Here is a 27,303-nt window from a genome sequence, read left to right on the forward strand (position 1 = left end):
CAAAGCTTCACTGTCCTTTAATCCATTTGCTACTACGCTGTGGGTCCTTAAGAGCATAGCTTGGATCTTGTTTATTTCTATCTCCATTGCCTAGCAAGTGAACATTTGTGAACAACGAATGATATTAACAGGGAAGGCAAAATTCTTTCCTCCTGAATTCTGGAGAGTCCATTCTTAGAAGAGAATCACAATTCACTAATAAAAAAATTAATAATAATAGCATGCATGGCATCAGACATTTTCACTATTAAAAAAAAGACAATTTCACTATTTAAAAATTGCCTCTATTTAAGCTCATTGCCTTTAAGAGCTTCCTTTCACTTTTCCATCCATTCTTCTGTGAAATGTTGCTTTAACTGTTGAAGCTCCCAAGATGCTTGATCCGGGGAGCATAGAGATCTGATGCTCATAAATCAACATACCACTGTCCAGTTGCCCCAAAAATCGCAGTGGAAAGAGCCCTGGAATTAGGAGACCTAATTCTGGGATGCTGTAACTTATCAGTCTACATGGCTTCTGAACCTCAGTTTTACTCTTAAGCTGAGAAAGTTGGTCTAGTGGGGTCCTCACAAGTTAGGACCCCAAGGTACAATCCCAAAGCGAAAGCAGTGGTTAGCATACCTCTGAGTAAGAGTTATGGCTACAGTATGAGATTCCAGGACTTCCATTTTTACTCCAAGAATACGTCCTCAGTGAAAAGCTGTCAAGTTTACTGACGGGGAAGAGTCTTCGGGTTTTGAAAGACAGAAACTCCGTGTTTCCAGTTTTGTTACCAACTCTAGGTGACCTCGGGCAAATTCTCTCCGGACTTCAGAGCAGGGAGATCCCTATTATCCAGAAGAGGGTCTAAGATCTGGGCAGCGACTTGGGAGAGCTTTCTGGGAGCTTTGTACAAACTGGATAGCTCAGCCCCTGACCGGATTCCTGTCTCGCCCGCAGTCCCGCTCCCGGGTGCAATCGAAACTTAAACCAGCTGTGCCAGCTGAGGGCCGTCCGGCTTGGGAGGAGGAAGCTACAGGTGAGTTCTTAAAGGGGCCGCCTGAGTTTGGGTAGTACTGGAAGCTGATGACTGGGCGGGGGACGCAAGCAAGGGAAAATGAATTAATGAGCAAGTAAAAGAAGGAACGAATACCCTTAAGTCCATTCTTGCTTGGAATTAATCGCTTAGATTTTAAAATCCTCCAGTACAACCCTAAAATTCTTATCAAATTAACTAATCTCCCTTTTCACGTGCCCTTTAATTCAGCCCCTCCGTCAAAACTTTTACTTAAGGGCGAATAATAACTTTAAAAAAATCAGTACAAAGTGGGTGACAGTACAGAGTTGGTTCACACTCCGGCCCAAACAACCCCCTTTCCTACCTTCCCAGACTCCACCCTCTCCCGCCCTCTAAAGAGGGTTGTGCTGTTGACTCCCGCACAACACCGCTTTTTTTTTTTTTTGATTGGAGATACAGCCCCCAAGGGGCGCCAGGCACTTTTTCGAGACGTGGAGTTGAGACTAGCACGTGTTTAGTGAGGTTAGTGGGTGTCTCGCAATGTGTCCCTTGGGTCTGGTGTAAGTTAAGTCACGTCTGTTCAGAAACCCCGATCCTTATGGGCCTGGCGCACGACTCGCTGAAAACCACCGAACACACCGGTGGGCTAGGGGGAGATAAAGGAGAGTTCTTCCCAGGCCACCCGGACCACCTGTAGAGTCTGTATGTCAATTTTTTGTCCTCGGAGCTTCTTCGGTGGTCTCCCCTTTAAGCGAGAAGGTTCATTTGGGATGCTTCGGGGTTCGTCCTGCCCACTCACCTCCGGGCCCCTCTCAGGGTCCCCCTCCTCCTTTCTCTCCCCCTCCCCCTCCCTACCCAAAGGTAGCGCTGGGAGCTACGGGCTGGGCGCGAGCCGCCTCCTCACTTCCCATTGGCCGAGAGCGCCGGGAAAGTGGTCACGTGGGGGTGCGGCAGTCCAGCTTCGGGGCCGCCATCTTGGCGGAAAGTTTGGGGGTAGAGCGGTTGGGGGTGCGGAAAGAGGCGAGGTTCCGGGGGTGGGACGGCTAGGAAAGAAGAGGGCAAGCGGGCTAGCAGGCCGAGGCAAGTGAGGAGGCGGCAGCCGAGGAGGAGGAGGAGGAAGAGGCAGTGGGAGTGCGGCCGCAGAGGGGAGCTCCTCCCCCGTTCCCTCACTCCCCTCGGCTGAGCTCCTCGAGCCCCGGGCGGGGCGGGGGGACGTGGAGCGGGGCAGGGCGAGGAAGACGCCCCGAGTCGGCCCGGGGCGCACCCCAGCTTCGAGCGCCGGGCGCTCGCAGAAACTTTGTGGTGGCGCTGCAGGTGTGGGGGCTCGCGGAGGTGTGCATGTGGGGCGCGAGGGCGTTGCGGAGAGCGGCCGCTGCCCCGTCCGGCCCCTGCTGGAGTAGCCCGAGGAAGCAAGCGAGGAGAAAGGCAAGCGAGAGGAGTGGGCCCACGCGAGGCGGCGTGATCAGCCCAGCTAGTCCCTTTCTTGGAGCCCTTTGCAGCCGCTGCTTGTATAGGGGCTTAAAGGGTCGGAGCTCTCCTAGAAGCAGGTGGGGAGTGTGCATACTTAAGCCGGGGGAGAGATGGCCTCACGTCTAGGCATCTAGTGCCTTTTGGAGAGGGGGGCAGCTTTCGAGGAGAATTGGAAGCTGACATCTGTCTTGCTCTTAATTTGCCAGGGGTATCACTCCTAGGTAAAAGCTTTCTAGATTGATAGCTGGGTTTTGAGGCTTTGCCTTTCACTTGGGAAAACTTTGCCAGGTGGGTTTTTCAGATAGGGCTGGGAGTTTTTCGATTTGAGGTTTAGGGAAAAAGGCTAGTTTAACCACGACTCCATTCTCTTCTTTAGTTCTGTTTCCTTTCTGTTTTATGTTTTTTTAAGGTGTGTGCCTTCTTCCTGATTCTGGAGAAAAATGCCGGTACGGAAGCAAGGTGAGAATTTATTTCGGAACTCTCTTGTGGCTGTCCCTTGCTTTTCTGCATGTCTATTTTCTGATTTGCTGTGTTTTAAAAATGTTTGTGTTAACTAATGAGACAGCATAGTCCTATCCTTGCTACTTAGGGAATCTAAGCCTCACATCATTCAGAAGATGGAAACACCTATATGTTTGTCAAACTTTCTTCATTGACACCTCCCTAATCACTATAGAGGCCATGAATTTTCTCCCTCTGAAACGTCTTTTTAAAAAGTGTGAATTGGTGTGTTAATATTTAACTTTATCATTCTTACTAAACAATATTTTGTGAACAAATGTGGAATACTGGTTAAGAACTAGTTAACAGTTAAGAACTTGAAACAGTTAAGATTTGGATTTATAATGACAAATTACAGATAATCTGCTTTTGCATATTGAATCAGCGGAAACTATGTTACTAATACTTTGGTGACTTTTTTGTGTGTGTGGTAGACTACCAGAACACATTTAATAAAACTAGTTACCTTTCTTCTTTTTCTACTGTGATTATGTTTACATTTTTTTGGATCATTCTAGGAAATAGGGGTGTACATGAGCATAGCAGCATTAATTAACCAGGCAGATTTTGGGAACTGTATAGATAAATGTCTTGCAGAATCTTTTCTATATAGCTAGTGTGTAATACTTTATTGCAAATAATTTTAATCAGACTCTGTTTTTCTTCCCAGATACCCAGCGAGCATTGCACCTTTTGGAAGAATATCGTTTGAAACTAAGCCACACTGAAGACAGACAGCTCAGAAGTTCCATAGAACGGGTTATTAACATATTTCAGAGCAACCTCTTTCAGGCTTTAATAGGTGGGAATCAAAACTTTATTTGTGACCGTTACGTGTCAGCTAGGCTTAATGCTCTTTTGAATTCATTTATTTTGAACTTAAGAGTGATATACTTGGTTCTCTTTGGGGCATTCTGTAATTTGAACATCTACTGAGTTATATATTTTGATAGGCTAATATCCTTTCCAAAGATATCTAAGAAAAGCTTTCACTATGATTATTTCAGAGGTCTTTGAAAATTGTTTCATATTCTAGTATTAACTAATAAAAGAGAGTATAGTTGCAAAAATGTTTCAGGACCCTAAAGGTAACTGCTGAATGACTCTTAGCTTTCTGTATTTGACTTGTATCTCTCTGGAGTCCTTAAAATTTTTGAAGATTTCTGTTATATTTAAGAATATTTATTTACCTTGACATAGACATCTTTTTAAACTTGGCATTCAGGGAATCAGAATTTTAGGCATGGAAAATGGTCTCAGAGATATCTTGTCCAATCTCATTTTACAGACAAGGAAATTGAAACAATTTTATTTTTAACTGTAACTTAAATTTGAAGTGATGCATTGCTTTAAAGGAGAATTGGATGCATAAGAGTCCTGAATTCTATTCCTGACACTACCATTATTGAATGATATTATATTAATCATATAACCTTTTCTAGGTACCGTATTAGCTATGGAATGTGGGTGCAATGAAATAGTGGTTTTTTAAGACTTAAAAAAAAATAAGTAGCTAGGTCCTTTTTTAAAACAAAATCTTTATTTTGTGAACAATCCCTAGTATAAAAAATCAAGATGTTTCTGGTCCTCTCCTCCAGTTACCTCGAAAAGTGTGCAAATCACTGAACTACAAAATTTGTCCCTTCCAATTCTAAGAATGATGTGGTTTTTTTCAGTCATTGACTATTTAACATATTGAAATAAGACGTAGACTTCATTGCATTATAGTTATTTCCTCAGTAACTTCCAAGTAGATAATGGCTTTATATTTTATTTATCCGTGGATAGACTTTCGTTATGGTTTGAGGACCACCTTCAAGTTAGCATACTCTGTGAAATGATTTATTGGTAAATTGATGCTTTCTACTAAATTTGTTTTAGAATTAAGATTTTAAAGACCACTCAGTATACCTGAATAATTTTAAAAAATTTATCACTATTTTAAACTTAAAAAAACATGCATAAGTAGAGAGGACAGTGTAATGAACTGCTATATACCTGTCACCCATCTTCAAAAATTATCAACATTTTGCCTTTTTTTGTTTAAACTGATGGACATTTTTTACATTTAAATTTCTAAGTTCTGATGTTTAAGGTTCAAATGGATGGTCAATTTGGATTCTTCTGAAAAAAAAACAGCAAAAAAGGAAGGGGAAAATAATTTTTAGTTATTTGGTTTTCTAAATCAACATTAAATCTAGAGATGTTTTCTTTAGTAGGTTCATCGTTTAGAAAAAAATTAGTATGACTTTTAAGTCCTCATTTACATACAGATAGACACCTGGACAGGTGCAGTCCTCTGTATGAAGTCTGCAACTTAAGAAAATTAAATGGTTAGTGAAGTAAGCGAACCATTTATGCTTAGGTTTCTGTGTAGATTGGAGGTAGATTTGCTATGTTTGGAGTAATTTTTTTTACACATTCTGCTATGCCTGTTTTGAATGTGTTCATCTATTCTTATATAGAATTGAATTGTGCTAGAGTTAGTTTTCTGTTTATTAAGTTAATATTTGTGAATCTTTTCCTGAAAAATTTTATTGGTTGTGAATTAACTTTGATAGTTAGATTTACTTATATTTTAATGTTTTATCGGATACAGTATCATATTTTGGTGTAAAGAAAGTATTCAGTAACAGATTTTAAGAATTTTGAAACAGGTAAATTTAATAGAGGTGTTTGTGTGTTTATATCCTGTAATTGAATTATTGACACTACTAAATATATGCATTCTTTTCTGTTTGCTGTAATTACATTAAGCCTTTATTACTTTGTTCAGCATTTGAAAATATTTAGGTCAGTTAAAGATGTTCTTTTTTCCCTCAGCACTGGCACCATTGTTTTAAAACAGCGTGTTGATGTACTTTACATCTTTAAATCACCCTAAGCTAAACAAGAATCCATTGTTTTCATAGTATGTACTAAAAAATCCTAGATTAACTGTCTTTTCCTTAGTAGGTGGCACTCTGTCCTTTGAGCTGGTACCTATAGACCACTGAATGAAAGGAGACATGGATCTCCTTGTTTGAAAATCATTTGGTTTTTAGATTCTTGACTTTCTAAATTTGGAAATCATTTATTTAGGCCATAGCGAATTATCTGGTTACTTCTTTGGACTTTCAGTCTACATCAATTATTTGTTTATTGATTCTATGAACTGTAGTTTGAATTGACTGTTTTCATGCATTTTTAAAAAGTTTGTGTGGGACTTTGGCTTTGGTGTTATAGAAATTTTAATTTTTTCCCCTCCTTCTATAGTTGATAGATAGGTTAGGTTTCTGATTCCTTGAGATTATTCAGAGGAACAAGAGATATTTCAATATCTCTGAATTTGGGATGCATTTTATAACTGATTTACGTTGGCAATGATTTTACTTTCTTAGTGACACATGAAATAACGATGCATCTTCTAAATCACATCCTCAGTATCCTTAATTCAGTGAAATATGGCTGCCATTGTTCTCACTCTTAGCTTGAAGATTTAAAAATTATCGAAAACGGAAAAAATTTTAAATTAACCTTTTAGTTTCCGTTGTTTCTTTAGAGCTGAGTATTTAAAGTTGTGGATTAAAAAAAATCACGAGGCATATATTTGTTGAAGATTTATTCTCAAAATATCTGCTGATTTATTTTTGTATAAATGTGAAATAAAGTCTGCCTAAATTTTTAAAATCCTTACCCAAGGATATGTTTTTTAGGGAGAGAGGAAGGGGAAGAGAAAGACAGAGAGAGAGTGAGAGAGAAAAAGAGAGTGCGTGTGTGGAGCTGCCTCCCCTACATGCCCTGACTGGGCCTCAAACCCCCAACAAAGTGATGTGCCCTGACCAGGAATCAAACCTGCAACCTTTTGGTGCCAACTGAGCCACTTGACCAGGGCAAAGTCTGCCTAATTTTAATCCCTGATTGAGATGAGGTATCTGTATTTACCTGCTTTAGATATATTTGATTTTTTTATTCTCATTTTTTATACTTTATTTGAAAATTTTGTGAGTAAAATAGACTAGATGTGGTTTGATTATACTCAGAGTCCAGGTGTAGTCCAGGTGTTCAGATGCATAGTGGTTTGAGATCATTCCTGATGCTTAGGTTTGTCTGGGATTCAACATGAGCTTGATAGTCCTCAGATTTCATACCAGTCTAGATCCTTCAGAATACTTACCAGGTAAGAGAACTCATCTGCTTTCTTTGTGTGCAGGAGAAAAACCTGCGCTCAATATTAGGTTGGCTTTAGAGACTAGAATAAATTGTCATATAATTTGTATATTTTGTCTGCAATATATAGCAAGCTTATTTTAATGCAGTGTTTTATTTTAGTTTTGCAGGTATTTCAAATTGAAAATGGATTATGTAATCACTTCTGAGATTTTTTTTAATCTTCTAGGTCATTTGCTGCTATTCCATTAACTAATTAGTTTCACTAGCCCTTGTAAATATGATAAAGGACAATTAACTGTTGTAAAGGACAATTAAAACATGATAAAGGCTTGAAAGTATGCTTCTTTTTTTCTAGTTGTAAAAAATACAAAATTTACTAGCTTAACCACTTTTAAATGTACAGTTCGGTGGTGTTACGTATATTCACATTCTTGTGATGGAACAGTTCAGAACTTTTTCATATTGCAAAACTGAAACTGTATAGCAGGGTATCAAACTCATTTTCACCTGGGGCCACATCCGCCTGAAGATTGCCTTTGAAGGGCAGAATGTAATTTTAGACTGTATAAATGTAACTATTCCTTAACAGTTCAGTAAGAGCTTGGTGCTGCCACCCAGTAGAAACAAGATGCCAGGCTGAATAAAACAAGGTAGAGGGCTAGATTCAGCCCATGGGCCTTGTGTTTGCCCCCTGTGCTCTATAGCCATTAAACAGCTTTTCACTTCTTCCTTCCCCAAACCCCTGGTAAAACAACTGTTCTACTTTCTGTCTGTATGATTCCAATTACTGTAAATACCTTATATAAGGGGAATCATACAGTATTTATCTTTATGGCTGGCTTATTTTACTTAGCATAATGTTCTTAAGGGTAATCCATGTTTTAGTATGTGACAGGATTACCTTCCTTTTTAAGGCTGAATAATTTTTTTTGTATATACCACAGTTTTGTTTATCTATTCATCCATTGATGGACATTTGGGTTGTTTCTACTTTTTTTAAAAATATATTTTGTTGATTATGCCATTACAGTTGTTCTATTCCCCCCCTTCATTCCCCTCTACCCTGCACATCCTTTCCCCACCATTCCCCCCCTTTAGTTTATGACCACATGTCTCAAGTTCTTTAGATTCTATATTTCCCATACTATTCTTGCCCCCCCATCTATTTTCTATCTACTGTCTATGCTACTTATTTTCTGTACCTTCACCCCCTTCTCCCACTCCCCCATTGCTAACCCTCCATGTGATCTTCATTTCTATGGTTCACTCCTGATCTAGTTGTCCTCTTAGTTTGCTTTTGTTTTAGGTGTGGTTCTTAATAACTGTGAGCTTGCTGTCCTTTCACTGTTCATCTTTTTTATCTTCTTTTTCTTAGATGAGTCCCTTTAACATTTCATATAGTAAGGGCTTGGTGATGATGAACTCCTTGAATTTGATCTTATCTGTGAAGCACTTTATCTGCCCTTCCATTCTAAATGAAAGCTTTGCTGGATACAGCAATCTTGGTTATAGGTGTTTGGATTTCATGATTTGGAATACTTCTTTCCAGCCCCTTCTTGCCTGTAAGGTCTCTTTTGAGAAATCAGCTGACAGTCTGATGGGAACTTCTTTGTAGGTGACTGTCCCCTTATCTCTTGCTGCTTCTGGGATTCTCTCCATTTTAATCTTGGCTAATGTAATGATGATGTGCCTTGGTGTGTTCCTTCTTGGGTCCAACTTCTTTGGGACTCTCTGAGCTTCCTGGATTTCCTGGAAGTCTATTTCCTTTGCCATATTGGGGAAGTTCTCCTTTATTATTTGTTCAAATAAGTTTTCCACTCGTGGCTGTTCCTCTTCCCCTTCTGGTATCTCTATAGTTCAGAAGTTGGAACGTTTAAAGATGTCCTGGAGGTTCCTAAGCCTCTCCTCATTTTTTTTGAATTCTTGTTTCTTAATCCTTTTCTGTTTGGTCATTTTTTTCTTCCTCCTGGTCCACTCCCTTGATTTGAGTCCCAGTTTCCTTTCCATTACTATTGGTTTCCTGTGCATTTCCCTTCATTTCAATTAGTTTAGCCTTCATATGTTCCTCTAATTTGTGACTAAAATCAACCAGTTCTGTGAGCATCCTGATCACCAGTGTTTTGAACTGTGCATCTGAAAGTTTTGCTATTTCTTGGTCGCTTAGAGTTATGGGCTCTGGGGCTTTGAACTGTTCTTCTTGAGCCATAATGTTTTGCTCTGTCCGCACCTGTTAGGTATGAGGAGCAGAGCCTTAGCTGTTCACCAGGGTGGGGCCACCCAAGTCCCTGGTTTGTGATGCTGTATGTGGGGGCAGGGTCAGAGAGGGACAATGGCGGTCCCCTCCGCTGCTTCCTGCTGCTGGGGCCTGTGCGGTCTGTCTCAGTCTCACTGCTTGCTCTTCGCTGGATATCTGCATGCAAATGTGTGACCACGGTCAGCCCTGAGTGGGTTCGCCCGCTGCTACTCCACACCTGGGATCCACCCACTGCTCGTGCGCCCGGGTAGGTCCGGTGGATCTTTCCTGCCCGACCCTGCTCTGCTGCTGGCTCTGCCCCTCTTACCAGTTTGGCTGAATGGTTTGTTGTTGTCAGACTTATGTATAGTTCAATTTTCTGTGGTTTGGCTGCGTTTTTGTTGCTAAAATTTTGTTGTTTTTAAACTTGGTTGTGAGAGAAGGCAGAGTGTTTCCACCTATGCCTCCATCTTGGTGGAAGTCTCTGTTTCTACTTCTTGACTATTGTGATTATTGCTGCTATGAACATGGATGTGCAAATATCGCTTTGAGGCCTGTTTTCAATTCTTTTGCATATATATGCAAAAGTGGGATCACAATATCATGTAGAAGTTATATTTTTAATTTTTTTGAGAAACCATCATATTCTTTTCCATAGCAGACATCTTAATGGATGTCAGAATATGACACTTTTAAATGTGTGTAAAAGTAATAATGGCTGACATTTTTTGAGCACTTTCTATGTGCTAATACAAGTATCTATTTAGTGATCATTATCCTCTAAGGGGTATATTCAGCTATGAGATGATTATACTATTTTATAGATTAGAAAACTGGGGCACTGAAAAATGACATCTCTTGCCCCAGGATTATTGTGGACCAGAAATTGAACTCACCTACTCTGAATCCAGAGCCTCTCCTAGTCAGCTATTAGGATATTCTTTATTACCAGTTGAATATTTTAATGTGATAAATAACACTAACATCAAGCATGTTAACATAGATGTTAATCTGCAGGGTCAGTGTTGTTTTTTTTTTAAAGTTTTTACTTTGAAGGAGAATGTTTACAATGATGGAATTTGTTTTTTGATTTACTTAGTAATCAAAGTGTGAACTTCCATTTATAATGGTAAAATACAAAGTTTCTTAAATTTTTTTGACTTATTAGTCCCTGTGCTATTATAGTTTAGTCTGTTGCTAACTGTGTGTGTATGTATGTGCATAACTTTGCAGACTAGGTGTAAGAAAGGAAAACATAAGATATGGATCAACAATTGGCTAAAATTCAATTACTGGTCTGCAGAAGTGTTTAATTATGTTGAATCTGATTGAGTTCTCCACAGAGCTGTAAAAGCATCTTTAATATTTCTCCTAGTTTAAGCTATTAAAGGTAGTGTTACATTTTTCCTACTAAATTTTTCCTTTTCTTTTTTGAACATTTTATTTATTTATCTTTAGAGGGGAAGGGAAGGAGAGAGGGAGAGAAACATCAATGTATGGTTGCCTTTTGTGCGTCCCCTGCTGGGAAATGGCCTGCAGGGAACCGGCCTGCAACCCAGGCATGTGCCCTGACTGGGAATCGAACCCCGATCGTGTGGTTCGCAGGCCCACGCTCAATCCACTGAGCTACACCAGCCAGGGCTTTCCTTTTCTAATTATTTTTCCAGTACACTATCCAGTCTAGGACCAAGCATTGCATGTAGTCTCCTTTAACCTGGGCACATTTCCACAGTCTTCCTTTGTCTTTTATGACATTGACAAATGTCATAAAAGACATTTTGTACCTACCATTTGTGCTTCTTATTCCCTGTACCTTTTCCCCCATTCTCCCTCTTCCCCTTCTCCACTGATCTGTATTTCCGTGATCTGTATTTCTGTGAACGCTCCATGTGATCTGTATTTCTGTGAATCTGCTCCTGTTCTATTGTTTGCTTTGTTTGTGCTTTTGTTTTTGTTTTTTTTAGGTTCACTTGTTGATAGCTGTGAGTTTGTAGTCATTTTACTGTTCGTAGTTTTGAACATCTTTTTCTTAGATAAGTACCTTTAACATTTCATATAATAAGGGCTTGGTCATGATGAACTCCTTGAATTTGACCTTATCTGGGAAGCACTTTATCCGCCCTTCCATTCTAAATGAAAGCTTTGCTGGAGAGAGCAATCTTGGATGTAGGTCCTTGCCTTTCATGACTTGGAATACCTCTTTCCAGCCCCTTCTTGCCTGTAAGGTTTCTTTTGAGAAATCTGCTGACAGTCTGATGGGAAGTCCTTTGTAGGGGACTGCCTCCTTATCTCTTGCTGCTTCTAGAATTCTCTCCTTCATTTTAATCTTGGCTAATGTAATTATGATGTGCCTTGGTATGTTCCTCCTTGGGTCCACCTATTTTGGGACTCTCTGAGCGTCCTGGATTTCCTGGAAGTCTATTTTCTTTGCCAAATTGGGGGAAGTTCTCTTTTATTGTTTGTTCAAATAACTTTTCCACTTGTTGTTCTTTGTCGTCTTCTCCTTTTGGTACCCCTGCAACTTGGATGATGGAACGTTTCAAGATGTCCTGGAGATTCCTAAGCCTCTCCTCATTTTTTTGAATTATTTCTTCATTCTTTTCTGATTGGCTGTTTCTTCTTTCTGGTCCACACTGTTCATATGAATCCCAGTTTCCTTCCCATCACTGTTAGTTCCTGTACATTTTCCTTTATTTCACATAACGTAGCCTTCATTTTTTCATCTGATTTGCGACCAAATTCAACAATTCTGTGAGCATCCTGATTACCAGTGTTTTGAACTGTGCATGTGATAGGTTGGCTATCTCTTCATCACTTAGTTGTATTTTTTATGCAGCTTTGATCTGTTCATTTGTTTGGGCCTTTTTTTTTTTTGTCCTGATGTGCCTGTTATACAGTGAGGGTTGGAGCCTTTTGTGTTCACCAGGGTGGGGCAGTCACATCACTGTGTTGTAATGCTGAATGTGGGGAAGGGGTCAGAGAGGGAACAGTGGCGCTTGCTCTGCTCTCTGCCAGATTTCAGTCACTTCCCCCACTTCCACAAGCAAATTGGGCCCTTCTGGTGCTGATTCCCAGGTGGAAGGGCTTGTGTGCAATTCTAGGACCCTGTGAGTCTCTCCAACAAACTCTCCTGTGGGGCTGGGAGTTTCTCCCACTGCCACCACAACCCTCACAGGTGTTTTTAGTCAGGTTTTTAAGGCTTTAGTTCCCCTCTCTGGAGTCCTGGGTTGTGCAATCTGTCCCACTCCCCCTTTATTTTGCTTGGTTTATCTGCACATGAATGTGGGATTGCGTGGTCAGCCAGCCACTGCCTTGCTGGCCAGCTGCAGCCTTGTGGTGCCCTGTTCCACAATGCGTGGCCTCACTCACCTTGGTCCTCTAGCTGCCACCTTGCTGTGAGTCCTCTTGCTCCTACTGCCAGACTCCGCCCTTCCTCCCGTCTGGATGAGTGTGTCTTCTTTAACTCCTTGGTTGTCAGACTTCTCTACAGTTTAGTTTTCTGTCAGTTCTGGTTGTTTTTTGTTTTTAAATTGTTGTTCTCCTTTTGGTTGTGTGAGGAGGCACAATGTGTCTACCTACGCCTCCATCTTCCATTTTGAATTTATTCTTGTGTGTGGTGTAAGAAGGTGGCCTAGTTTCATTATTCTCACATGTCTCTCCAATTTTCCCAACACCATTTATTGAATAAACTATCTTTGGCCCATTGAATGTGCTTGCTTCCTCTGTCAAACATTAATTGGCCCTAAAGGTGTGGGTTTATCTGGGCTCTCTATTCTGTTCCATTGCTCTGTGTGTCTGTTTTTATTGCCAGTACCATGCTATTTAGATTACTATGGTCTTGTAGTATAGTTTGATAGTAGGTGGCATGATTCTTCCAACTTTGTGCTTCCTTCTCAGTATCGCTATTGCTGTACAGGGCCTTTTGTGGTTTTATATAAATTTTTGAGACCTTTGCTCTAGTTATCTGAAAATATGTCATTGGGATCTTGATAGGAATTGCATCGAATCTATAGATTGCTTTGGGTAGTATGGACATTTTAATGATGTTAATTCTTTCTGTCTATGAATATGATACGTGCTTCCATTTATCTGTATCTTCTTCACTTTCTTCAGTGTCATACGGTTTTCCTGGTACAAGTCTTTTACATCCTTAGGTTTATTCCTAGGTATTTTATTCTTTTTGAAGTAATGGTGAATGGGATTGCTTTCTTAATTTCCCTTTCTATTAGTTAGTTATTGGCATATAAAATGCAGCTTATTTCTGGATATTAATTTTGTATCCTGCTGCTTTGCTGAATTCATTTATCAGTTCTAGTAGTTTCTTGGTGCAGTCTTTGTGGTTCTCTGTGTGTAGTGTCATGTCATGCCATCTGCAAAGAAAGACAGTTTTACTTCTTCTTCCTTTCCAATTTGGATGTCTGTAGTTTCTTCTTTTTGTATGATTGCCACGTCTAGGACGTCCAGTACTACCTTGAAAAAAGAGAGGTGAAAGCAGATATCTCTGTTTTGTTCCCAGTCTTAAGTGGAACGCTTGGTAGTTTTTGTGCATTGAGCATGGTGCTGGCAGTGGGTTTGTCATGTATGGCCTTTATTATGTTTACATATGTTCCCTGTAATCTCACTTTGCTGAGATTTTTATCATAAATAGATGCTGGATTTTAATGAAATCTTTTTCTGCCTCTATTGATGTGATCATCTGGTTTTTATCCTTCATTTTGTTTATGTGGCGAATCACATTTATTGATTTGCGGTTTGATTTGTGAATTTTGTACCAACCTTGCATTCCCAGAATAAATCCCACTTGATCATGGTTAGTTGAGGACTTTAGTGTCTGTTCATCAGGGATATTAGCCTATCATTTTCTTTCTTTGTAGTGTCTTTACATGGTTTTGGAATTAGGACAATGCTGGCATCTTAAAATGAGTTTAGGAGCCTTCCCTTATCCTGAATACTTTGGGGTTTTTTTTGTTGTTTTTTTTTTAAAGGTTTTATTTATTTATCTTTAGAGGGGAAAGAGAGAAGGAGAGAAACATCAATGTATGGTTGCCTTTCATGCATCCCCTACTGGGAACTGGCCTGCAGGGAACCAGCCAGCAACCCAGGCATGTGCCCTGACTGGGAATTGAACTGCGATTCTCTGGTTCGCAGACCTGTGCTTAATCCACTGAGCTACACCAGCCAGGGCCCTGAATACTTTGAAATAGTTTGAGAAGGAGAGGTGTTAGTTCTTCTCAGTATGTTTGGTAAAATTCACCTGTGAAACCATCTGGTCCAGGGCTTTTGTTTGTTGGGGCTTTTTTGATTACTGTTTCAGATTCTCTGATTCTTCCTGATTTAGTTTTGGAAGATGGTCTGTTTCTAGGAATTTATCCATTTCGCCCAGGTTGTCCAGTTTGTTGGCATATAGTTGTTCAAAAAAACTTTCTTATAATCCTTTGTATTTCTTTGGTGTTCATTATTATTTCTCATCTTTTCTTTCTGATTTTAGTTGTTTGTGTCCTCTCTTTTTTCCTTGAAAAGTCTAGTTAAAGGTTTGTCAATCTTGTTTATCTATCAAAGGACCGGTTTTAGGTTTCACTAAACTTTTGTATTTTTTTTTAGACTCTATTTTGTTTATCTCTGCTTTGCTCTGAAGAAATAATTCCTTTCTTCCTTCTATACACTTTGAGCTTTGTTGTTCCTTTTCAAGTTCCTTTAAGTGTGAAGTTAGATTGTTTATTTAAGCTTTTCTTGTTTGTTTGTTTGTTTGTTTTTGAGGTGGGCCTGTAATGCTATTAATTTCCATTTTAGGATTGTTTTTCCAGTGTCCCACAGACTGTGGATTATTATGTCCTCATTTTCATTTGCTTCAGGGCATCTTTGGATTTCTTCCTTGATCTCATTTTTGACCCCATTCACTGTTAATAAGATGTTTAGCTTCCATGTGTTTGTGTGCTTTTCAGTGTTCTTATGTTTGATTTCTAGTTTCATAGCATTGATATGATTTCAATCTTAAATTTATTGAGACTTGTTTTGTATACTATCATGTCATCTCTTCTAGAAAATGTTCCATGTGTACTTAAAAAGTATGTATATTCTGCTGCTTTGGGGTAAAATGCTCTGAATGTACCAATGAAATCCACTTGATCTAGTGTGTCCTTTAGGCCACTGTCTCTTTGTTGATTTTCTGTTTGTAAGACATATTCATGGAAGTCGTAGGGTTGTTAAAATCTCCGTATTTAATCTGACTGTATTTCTGTTGGTCTCTCCCTTTATGTCCATCAAGATTTACTTTACACTTTTGGTGTTCCTCTGCTGGTTGCATAAATGTTTACTAGGGTTATATCCTCTTTTTGGATTGCTTCCTTTATCATTAAGAGTGTCCTTCTTAGTCTCTGTAGCCTCGGTTTTAGAGTCTACTTTTTTGGATATAAGTACTGCTACTCCAGCTTTTTTTTCTTTTCCATTTGCATGGTATATCTTTTTCCAGTCCTTTTAGTTGTGTGTATCTTTCAATCTGAAATGGGTCTCTTGGAGGCAGCATGTGTATGGATCTGTTTCCTTATCCATTCAGCTACCTTATGTCTTTTGATTGGAGCATTTAAGTCATTTACATTAAAGGTGATAATTACTGTTTTATAAATATTTTATTTATTTATTTTTAGATAGAAAGAGAAGGAGAATAAGAGGGAGCCAAACACTGGTTTGAGAGAGATACTCGATTGGTTGCCTCTTGCCTGCCCCCAACTGGTGACCCAGCCTGCAACCCAGGCATGTGCCCTGACACTGGTAATTGAAGCAGTGACCCATTGGTTCACAGGCAGGTGCTCAGTCCACTGAGCCACACCAGCCAGGGCTAAAGTGATTACTGATAGGTAGGTATGTAGTGCTATTTTATTGTTAGGCTGTCCCCCCCCACCTCTTTCTTCTTCTTAAAGTAAGCCCTGTAACATTTGTTGCAGTACCAGTTTAGTGTTAACAAACTCCTTTTGCTTTTTCTTGTCTGCAAACCACCTTATTTCTCCTTCAATTTTAAATGATAGCCTTGCCTGGGTAAAGTAGCCTTGGTTGTAAGTCCTTGCTTTTTTCATCACCTCGAATATTTCATGCCACTCCCTTCTGTCCTAAAGTGTTTCTATTTTGTAATCAGATGACAGTATAATTGGTGCTCCCTTGTAGGTAACTACCTGGTTTTCTCTTGCAGCTTTTAGGATTCTTTCCCTGTCTTTAAGCCTTGTCATTTTAATTATGATGTGTCTCGCTCTAGGTCTCTTTTAGTCCAACTTGTCTGGGGCTCACTGAGCTTCCTGGACCATGTATCGTTTTTCCTCTACCAGATTAGGGAGGTCTTCAGTCACTATTTCTGAAAATAGTTTCTCTATCCCTTGTTTGTGCTCTACTTCTGGTATTCCCATGAAACGGATGTTGCTGTGCTTTATGTTGTCCAAAATGTTTCCTAATCTCTCATTTTTTTAAATTCTTTTTCTTTTTGATGTTCTGTCTGTTTTTTTCCTACCTTATCTTCCAAATCAGTGATTTGATCCTCTGCTTCATCCAGCCTACTATTTATAAATAATATCCTTTCAGTATATTATTTATTTCAGATAATTGCATTCTTTTTTCTCAACTGGCTCTTTTTTATGGTTTCCGTGTCTTTTTTCATGCTGTTGAGTGTCCTTATAATCATTGGTCTAAACTCTATCTGATAAATTGCTTGCTTCCACTTCATCTAGTTCTTCTGGAGAATTCTCTTATTTTTTCATTAGGGGTCTGTTCTTTGCCCATTTTGGTTACTTTTTTGTATTGTTTGCCTTAGCTGCTAAACTAATTAGCTACTAAGTCAATCAGTTATTGATCTAATGAAGTTCTATTCAGCAGCCCAGTTTAAGTATCACAGGGTGGAGTAGAGTAATTCTTGGGGTTGGGGATATTGCTTCCCCTCAGACTGATGTCACTTGGAGAGGAGTGCTCTGCATGGGAAAGATGGCTTCTGTAGTATGGGAATGACTCAACACAGGGATCCTCGTGGCTGTTCCTTCAGTTCTTTCCCAGAGCCACCAACCCCAGACTCTTCTCAGGCATCTTTAGTCCACTCTGTCCTCTCTTTGTAGAAGCCCAGGGTAAGGGGCTGCGAATGAAATTTTCTGCGTTGGCCCCCTTAAGTCTACAACTGTCTCTCCTTGGTAGACAGAAATGATGCTGCTTTTCACAGCTGGATGTTCTCTGGGTTCCTGTCTGGCTCTGGGAAGTCCAGCTTGAGGTTTAGATTCTACCCTTCTCAGGGGCACTCCCTGGCCACTGAAATATCCCTTTGGAACTTCAGCTGCTGCCTGTGGGCCATGTGAGTTTAGGCCAGACTTCTCACATCTCCTCCATATTCCCTGCCAGTCACATTGTGGTGAAGTGATTTCTTCTGTCTGTGCATGGTTATAAGGCTTCTCTCCAGCTAGTGTTCAGTTGGTTATTTAGGATGACTTCTCTACAATTCAGTTGTATTTCCAGATTGGTCCCAGGAGGAGGTTTGTGTACCTTCTTCTTACTCATCCGCTATCTTGGATATTTTAATAGGCTTTTGATGTAATTTGTTAAGTTACCTTTAGAAACATTATATACATTTTTTTAGGCAAATTGTGGAAGGATAACTAATTTACCTTCAATAATATGGAGTATTATCTTTTTAATATTTTCTACTCTGACATGTAGGCTATATACATTTAGTCATTTTCATGTTTTATTGTGTATTTTTTTTGATAAAGTGGCCAGTAATATAAGAATTTTCTTACATTGTTCTTTTTAATTTCTGTTATGACTTATTTTTAATGTCATTTGCCCCTTCCCTCACCTTTTTTCTTAATACAAATCTAATTGCCATGGAAGTTGTAATTAGCTTTCTTGTTTTTCAGTTGTCTTTAAACTTTTATTTAAAAGCTACATGGGTATGTTTATATGTGGTTAGATTTACCAGTTGTGTGTGTGTGTGTGTGTGTGTGTGTGTACTTTCTTCTCTTGGTACCAGGCTTAGAAAGGCTTTCCTACCCCAAAATTAATAAAAACATTTACTTGTATTTAAATTCTTTCATGGCTTCTGTTTTTAACATTTAAATCTTTAATACCTTGGAAATAATTTTAAAATAAATTATACTCCTTTTTAAATAAAATTTGTTACTTATGTTCTCTTAACATTTTTAAAAATTATCAGACTTTAATTTTTTTCAGCAGGTTTAGTTTTATAGAGAAATTGAGTGGGAAGTAGAGAGTTCTCATATGATCATCATCCCCCCTCCCATTTCCCCTGTTATTAACATCTTGCATTAGTGTGGCACATTTGTTACAGTTGATAAGCCAGTATGAATATATTGTTATTGCCTTGGCCAGTGTGGCTCAGCTGGTTGGAGCATCGTCCTGTAACTGAAAGGCTGTATGGTTTGATTCCCAGTCAGGGTACATACCTAGTTTGTAGGTTCAGTCACTGGTCCAGATGCATATGGGTGGCAACCAATCGATGTTTTTCTCCCAAAAGCAATGAAAAATGTCCTCTGGTGAGGATAAAGAAAATTTCAAAAGTATGTATTGTTATCAACTACCGTTCATTATATACATTAGGCTTCACTCTTCGTGTTGTACATTGATAAACTTGACATACACATTTGTTGTTTTGATACAAGTATCCAACATTATAGTATCATATAGAAGAGTTTTAGTGCCCTAAAATATCTCTTGTGCCCTGGCTGGTGTAGCTCAGTGGATTGAGCACAGGCCTGCGAACCAGAGAATCGCAGTTCGATTCCCAGTCAGGGCACATGCCTGGGTTGCAGGCCAGTTCCCTGCAGGCCAGTTCCCAGCAGGGGGCGCATGAAAGGCAACCATACACTGATGTTTCTCTCCCTCTCTCCTTCTCCTCTAAAGATAAATAAATAAATAAATAAAATATTAAAAAATAAATAAATAAAATATCTCTTGTACTCCACCTGTTCATTTCTTTCTACCACCCCATGAACCCTTGGGAACTAAGGATCTTTTTATTTTCCATAGTTTTGCCTTTTTCAGAATGTCATATGGGTGAAATGTCATACTATACAGCCTTTCAGATTGATTTCTCTCACTTAGCAGCATGCATTTAAGGTTTCTCTATGTCTTCTCATGGATTGATGGCTCATATCTTTTTTTTTTTTTTTTAAAGACTTCATTGCCCAGACTCGCGTGGCTCAGTGGTTGAGCATTGTCTCACAAAGCAAAAGGTTTCTGGTTCAATTCCCAGTCAGAGCGCATGCCTGGGTTGTAGGCCAGGTCCCCAGATGGGACATGTGCAAGAGGCAACCAATTGATGTTTCTCTGCAACTGATTGATGTTTCTCCCTTCACCTCTCTCTAAAAGTAAATGAATAAAAATCTTAAAAAAAATTAAAAGGACTTGAAGAACAGTTTTAGGTTCACAGAAAAATTGAGAGAAAGGTACAGAGATTGCCCACATATTAGGTTGCCTGAAAAGTTTGTTATGTTTTTTTCTGTACAGTGGCTCTAGTAGTGCTTGGTTGTCTAACTTCATTCAAAGCAGTTTCATTAGACTATATTGTAACAGCTGTCATATTAGCATGCATTAAAAAAAGTTATCAAAATTGGCAAATTTTGTGGAGCTATTTTAATATTGAAGATGGGAGAAAATACTCAACATTTTCAGTGTTTTATGCTTTATTAATTCAAGAAAGGTAAAATGCAACTGAAATGTAAAAAAGATATGTGCAGTATTTGGAGAAGGTTCTGTGACTGATTGAACATGTCAGAAGTAGTTTGCAAAGTGTTCTGGTACTGTTGACACTTCACCAAATAATACTTTGCTGTGGGGCTATCTTATGCATTGGAAGATATTTAGCAGCACCCCTGGCTTCTACCCACTAGAAGCCAATAGTGGGAGGTAGCTGACATACTCAAAATATCCAAATGGATAAAGTTATTGGTGAAAATTAAAAATGTCTTTTATTTTACGGAAAAAATATAATGGACTTTTTGGCCAACCCAGTACTTCCTGTTCCTGCACATACATAGCTTCTCCATTATCAACATCCCCCACCAGAAAGTGTATTTGTGCTAGCTGACGAACTTACATGGCCACATCATTATCGCACAGAATCTTTACCTTAATGTTCACTCTTGGTGTTGGATATTTTATGGGTTTGGACAAATGTATAATGACACATGTATCCCCCATTATAGTATCACACAGAGTAGTTTCACTGTCCTATAAATCCTTTGTACTCCACCTGTTTATCCCTCTCCTACCTCCAGCCCCTAATAGTCACTGATTTTTTGACTGTCTTCATAGTTCCTGCCTTTTAAGGATGTCATATAGTTGAAATTACACAGCATGTAGTCTCTTCCGATTTGCTTCTTTCACTTAGTAATATACATTTAAGTTTCCTCCACATCCTTTTATAGCTTGATAGCTCATTTTCTTGTAAGATTGTCTGGATATACCACAGTTTCCGAATGGAGATTCACCTATTAAATTATGACTGGGTTGCTTTCAAGTTTTTGCAGTTATGGATAAAGCTGCTACAAACATCTGTGTATGGATTTTTCTGTGGACATTTAAGTTTTCAACGCATTTGGTAAATTGCTGGATTATATGGTAAGAGTATGAGAGTATGTTTAGCTTTGTAACAAACCTAACTGTCTTCCAAAATGAGTGTGCCATTTTGCATTCCTACTGACAATGAATGAGAGTTCCTGTTGCTCCATATCCTTGTCAGCATTTGGTGTTGTCATTGTTCTGTATTTTTACCATGCTAATAGATGTACAATAATATCTCATTATTTTAATATGCATTTCCCTGATGATGTGTTGATTATTTTTTCATGTGTTTATTGGCCATCTGAATATCGTTTTTGTTGAAGTGTGTGTTCAGGTCTTAATTTTTTTCCCATCAAATCAAATATTATTTTATCATAGATTAACGATGTTGCCTGTGTTAAATTATTACATATTCTTCAGTCTGCTTAGACTAAGTTAGTACTGTGCTCTGATCCTGAGTTAGTATTGCCTTATTTCTTTAGTTTGAGAATGTTTCATGGTTTATGAGTTTCTCTGTTCCGGGTAATGTCATTTGTCACTTAATGCTGGAAAACTTCTTTCTTAGCCCCATTAGAGGATATTTCTGGAATTCTGTACATCCCTTCCGCTCACTGTTTGCAAACTTTAAATTCTAGCAAGAAAATAAGAAAGGTGAATGAAAACTTTTCACTTCAAAATAAATTTTACTTAGATTTAGAGATTTTAGAAATAAGTGATCTGAGAGATTTAAAAAAATTTTTAATATATTTTATTGATTATGCCATTACAGTTGTCCTGGTCCCCCCCTTCATTCCCCTCCACCCTGCACACCCTTCCCCCACCATTCCCCCCCCTTTTGTTTATGTCTATGAGTCACAAGTTCTTTAGATTCTATATTTCCCATACTATTCTTACCCTCCCCCATCTATTTTTTTTACCTACTGTCTATGCTACTTATTCTCTGTACTTTCTCCCCCCTTCTCCTCCTCCCACTCCCTTGTTGCTAACCCTCCATGTGATCTCCATTTCTATGGTTCACTCCTGACCTAGCTGTCCTTTTGCTTTTGTTTTAGGTGTGTTGGTTATTGACTGTGAGTTTGTTGTCCTTCCACTGTTCATATTTGTGATCTTCTTTTTCTTAGATAAGTCCCTTTAACATTTTCTAAAATAAGGGCTTGGTGATGATGAACTCCTTGAATTTGACCTTATCTGGGAAGCACTTTATCTGCCCTTCCATTCTAAATGAAAGCTTTGCTGGATAGAGCAATCTTGGATGTAAGTCTTTGGATTTCATGACTTGGAATACCTCTTTCTAGCCCCTTCTTGCCTGTAAGATCTCTTTTGAGAAATCAGCTGACAGTCTGATGGGAACTCCTTTGTAGGTGACTGTCCCCTTATCTCTTGCTGCTTCTAGGATTCTGTCCTTCATTTTAATCTTGGCTAAAATAATTATGATGTGCCTTGGTGTGTTCCTTCTTGGGTCCAACTTCTTTGGGACTCTCTGAGCTTCCTGGATTTCCTGGAAGTCTATTTCCTTTGCCATATTGGGGAAGTTCTCCTATATTATTTGTTCAAATAAGTTTTCCACTCGTGGCTATTCCTTTCCCCTTTCTGGTACCCCTATAATTCAGATGTTGGAATGTTTAAAGATGTCCTAGAGGTTCCTAAGCCTCTCCTCATTTTTTTGAATTCTTGTTTCTTCATCCTTTTCTGTTTGGTCATTTTTTTCCTCCTTCTGGTCTACTTCCTTGATTTCAGTTCCAGTTTCCTTTCCATCACTATTGGTTCCCTGTGCATTTCCTTTCATTTCAATTAGTTTAGCCTTCATTTGTTCCTTTATTTTATGACTAAAATCAAGCAGTTCTGTGAGCATCCTGATCACCAGTGTTTTGAACTGTGCATCTGAAAGTTTTGTTATTTCTTGGTCGCTTAGAATTATTGGTTCTGGGGCTATGAGCTGTTCTTGAGCCATAATGTTTTGGTCTTTTTGTAACTGTTTCATATGAGGGGTGGAGCCTTAGGTGTTCACCAGGACAGGGCAACCCAATCACTGGGTTGTGATGCTGTATGTGGGGGCGGGGTCAGAGAGGGGCAATGGCATTTGTTCCTCTCTCTCTCTCTCAGATTTCTGACCCCTCTGCTGCTTCCCACAAGCAAATTGGGCCCTTCTGGTGCTGGTTCCCGGGTGTGTGGGCTTGTGTACCCTCCAGGACCCTGTGGGTCTCTCCAACGAACTCTCCCGGCACCTCGGCCCCAAAAGTCTTTCCAATTAGTGCTTTCAGGCTCTAATTTCCGTCGCTGGGGCCCTAGCCTGAGTAGTCTGTCTCACTGTTCACTCCTTCACTTGGTTTATTTGCGCTCAAATGCGTGACCTCGATCAGCCAGCCACCCTGTGCCCTCACTGGGTCCACCTGTTGCCACCCCACGCCTGGTATCCGTCAACCACCGCTTGCGCTCCTGGGTTGGTCCACTGTTCTTTCCTGCCTGACCCCAGTCTGCCACTGACTCCGGCCCTCTTACTGGTCTGGCTGAATGGTTCATTGTTGTCGGACTTCTGTACAGTTCAGTTTTCTGTGTTTTTGTTACTAAAACTTTGTTGTCTTTAAACTTGGTTGTGCGAGGAGGTACAGTGTTTCCACCTACGCCTCCATCTTGGCCGGAAGTCCAAAAAATTTTTTTTGTAATAATAATGATTCTCTTCTGTTCTTAGGACTTGCATTTCTGCTTGTATTCAAGTTTAATTTTGAGCATTTTTTTCTGTTGTAGTTTTGTGACCTTGTAATTTAGACCTTTGTTCAAAACTGTACTTGTAGGAAAATTGAAGGTTAGAATGTGGTAAAACTTATCCAGTAGGCTCAAGAAAATTAATATTTTTAATTGTGAGTCAACTAAAGGGTAGTTTTTCTCCAGTACATGTTTTAGAATTTTTGCATTTCTTTGTTTTCTCTTCGTGCTTGCTTTACTGCATCATTTTTAAAGGAAACAACTTTTCTCAGGGTAGTAAATAAAAATATAATCAATCATTTTAATTATATCTTTGCTGTATATGTATGGGTAAGCTATATGGATTTTATGATATTAAAATCCAGATGAGTGTGATATTATGCTTGTCTATTAAATTACAATCATTTTGACTACTGTATTCTGCCATTTTCTTTACATTTTCATATTTAGGATTTAGGTTTAGATTAATGTTTGCATACGTTTATTGAAGGACTCTGTCATTTCACACTGGTTAGGAAATGTGGCAATTCCTGATAAGATAGGAATTGAGAGATGTGACTATTCAAATGTTATTTTGCTGTGGTTACCTTTTCTAGTATAAATATATTTTGATATAATTATGAGTAAGCATTACTAATGACATTGGTATTGAAACATGTAAAATGATTTATATAAGCCAGAGAAATTTTCATTGTTTATCAAAGAAATGGTTAATGACTCAAGTATGCAGAATTTATAATAATATTACCTATCTATTAGGAGCTTATTATGTGTTGTTGTACATGTTACATGTATTACACTCAGTTCTGGTAACAGTTCATAATGATAAAAGGCATGTTATTAGAGGGTAATTAACTTGCCTAACTAAACATGTAGCTAGTGGGTAAAGGAATAGGGAGGGATTTGAACCCAGAACTGACTTTGAAGTATAAAAACCTACGATTTTACACTGTGCTCTGCAGGTTCTGATATGCTTATGATGTAACAAAATTAGAAAATATTTACTGTGTAAGTATATTATAAGATTGGACTTACTTTACTAATCTACAGTTAAAATGTTCCTTTTGGGTTATGTTGTTTTAGCAATGTGTAGTTTAATTAGAAAATAAAAATACTTCTTTATTTATTTCTTTCCTCATCTCTAGATATTCAAGAATTTTATGAAGTGACCTTACTGGATAATCCAAAATGTATAGATCATTCAAAGCAGTTGGAACCAATACAACCTGTGAATACTTGGGAAATTTCCAGCCTTCCAAGCACTACTGTGACTTCAGAAACACTGCCAAGCAGCCTTAGCCCTAGTGCAGAGGTGAGATAAAAGTATTTTTCCTTAAGCTGTTTTTCAGTGATCACTTTATTGGGGCTGCTAAGTTTTTTTGCTTTATTAAAATGGATATTTAGTGGAAATATCATTTATAATGGAATGCAGAGGATGGGATTGGATGGGATTAAAAGTATTTTTGAAAAGAAAAGCTCACAATCTCTGGTGCCCCTATCTTAAAATGTGAATGATTTGACGTCTGAAATACTTGCTTCATACTATTAAAAAATACTTTGCATGCTAGGTATTAATGAGGCTCTGTCTGTATAATAATTAGGTAGAAACTATACTTGAAAACAATTTGGCTCTGGTAGTCTCTTGTAGAAATTAATTTTGTAGTCCCTTATAAGCAGTTTAGTTGCTACATATATCGCAAGTATTCTGTTTATTGGCCCAAAGGACTGCATTATTAAAACTCATTAGAGACTTATCAGTAAATCTAAAGGTCAGCATTGGTTTCTATATTTTCCTGTAATTAAAGCTGTCTATTTGTTGAGTTTTCATAACCATTTTCATAATGTTCTTTTTGTTACATACTGTTGCTGATAGAGTTAGATGTGACTTAACAGAGGTATGAAGCGTTTTATAACGCTTCATATCTGTCTGAGAAACATTAGTCATTCAGAGGTTGTCATCTGACTGAATGTGATTCTAGTCCCTTCTAGTTAGTACTACAGAAGTGCCTGGAAAATTGAACCAGCTTATGTTTGGTGCATAATAAATTAGGGAGTAGTAGTGGTAGTAGTGGTAGACAGCACCCATATGCCCTTTGGTAATGAAGGAAAGAGTTTCTCAGTTTCTCATTTATGTTAAGTAACAGAACAGCATTTTAGAGGAAGGAAAATCAGAAAATATTTGATCCCTCTCCTGCATTTTAAAGATGAGGAAACTAAGATCCAGAAGAAAATAGCACATTGAGCTAAATTGGGAAGGTCTACTTTTGGATTTCAGACCTCTTAAAACCCAATTCATAGTTCTCTTTATTAATCCTGGTATGTTCTTATATTTCTCTTTGATTCTAGTTAGTATTTTCTGTGTGTCTTTATTTTTCATCACTTTCTCTCGGTTCGTTTCAATTTCCATTTCCTTTAGTTGATAAATCATTTGTGCTTATGATGGTCCATTTCAAATAGATTTTTAAAGTGTTAATCAGTAATAGAGTTTTCTATTTCACATTTATTGTGATTGTAAGTTAAAAAACGCTTATGTTAGAAACATGTTAAATTTTAAGAGAGTTGACTTTCTCACTCAGTTCTTTACTATTTTTTTCTATTATCTGATCTATGTAGTTGAGCTCTGATTATAAAGCATAAAGCTCTTATAGTCGATTTGCCTATTTTTAGGTAGTGTCAGGTTCACTGTAACCAGTAAAAGTAAATTTTTATTAAGGCTAAATAAGTGGACAGTTCTAAAAGCAATTAGTGGGCATTCCGTCCCATCCAAAATGTCCATGGGGACTTTTGGTCTATAAGTACTTTTGTGTCTTCTATGTCTTCTGATGTAGTTAAATTAATACTATCTATTGTTAGAGTGATATGATCATATCCTATTTTCTTATATTTTTATTGTTTTTGGTATGTGTGTCCTTTAAACATATACCTAGTGATATGTTTGGAATAATATTTGCTTAATTTTAATGGTAGTTTCTGGGTGATGAGAATTTTTCTTATTTACACTTTAATTAAAAAGATAAGTATGTGTCATTTTATAAAAGCAAACCTAATTCTAAAATAAGTGTGTTACTTTTAGAGACTGTAGGAAGAGTATTTGAAAGGAAGCAAGATGCAAAAAGGATTAGAAGAAATTGCCTGTTCTAATGAGAATTCCCAACAGAAAAGGATGCACTATCCTGTCTTAGTCATTTTGGGTTCCTATAATAGAATACCATGGACTGGGTAGCTTATAAACAACACCAATTTATTTTAGACAGTTTTGGAAGCTGGGAAGTCCAAGATCAACTTACCAGCGGGTTCAGTGTCTAGTGAGAATCCACTTCCTGATTCATAGATGGCCAGCCATCTTCTCCCAGTGTCCTCACATTGAGGAAAGGCAGGGTGAGGGAGCATTATGGGCTCTCTTATCAGGGTACTAATCTCACTCATGAAGCCTCCACCTTCATGACCTCATTACCTCCCAAAGACTCCCCGCTTTAATGCCATTGCATTGGGGCTTAGAATTTCAACATTTGAATTTTGGGGGACATTTAAATTCAGTCTATGGCAATCCTGTTTCTGACATTACAGCACATTTAAGTGAATCAAAGATTCAAAGGGAAAGAAATGAAATTATAAAAATAAAGAATTTTTTTGTGATATTTTGGGTAAGAAAAGCTTTTCTAAGCATGACAAAGAAAACCCAGAAAAATTGAAAGATTAA

General features: G+C 38.4%; 1 protein-coding gene across 8 annotated transcripts in view; it reads left to right on the top strand.

Moving 5' to 3' along the window:
• The first annotated feature begins 1,983 nt into the window (after positions 1-1,983).
• The window catches only part of DLG1 (discs large MAGUK scaffold protein 1), a 306,240-nt gene continuing 280,920 nt past the window's right edge, over positions 1,984-27,303 (top strand). For 3 of the 8 annotated variants that reach the window (XM_037147391.2, XM_037147392.2, XM_037147393.2), the window contains exons 1-4: positions 1,984-2,422; positions 2,877-2,926; positions 3,639-3,770; positions 24,749-24,915. In XM_037147391.2, coding sequence (XP_037003286.1) covers positions 2,908-2,926; positions 3,639-3,770; positions 24,749-24,915 — 318 coding nt within the window. In that variant the 5' untranslated portion in view covers positions 1,984-2,422; positions 2,877-2,907. The other 5 variants (XM_037147385.2, XM_037147389.2, XM_037147390.2 and 2 more) reach the window with 3 other exon arrangements.

Source organism: Artibeus jamaicensis, unplaced genomic scaffold, assembly GCF_021234435.1.
Source record: "Artibeus jamaicensis isolate MK-2021 breed Jamaican fruit bat unplaced genomic scaffold, CSHL_Jam_final contig_793, whole genome shotgun sequence".
Taxonomy (NCBI): domain Eukaryota; kingdom Metazoa; phylum Chordata; class Mammalia; order Chiroptera; family Phyllostomidae; genus Artibeus; species Artibeus jamaicensis.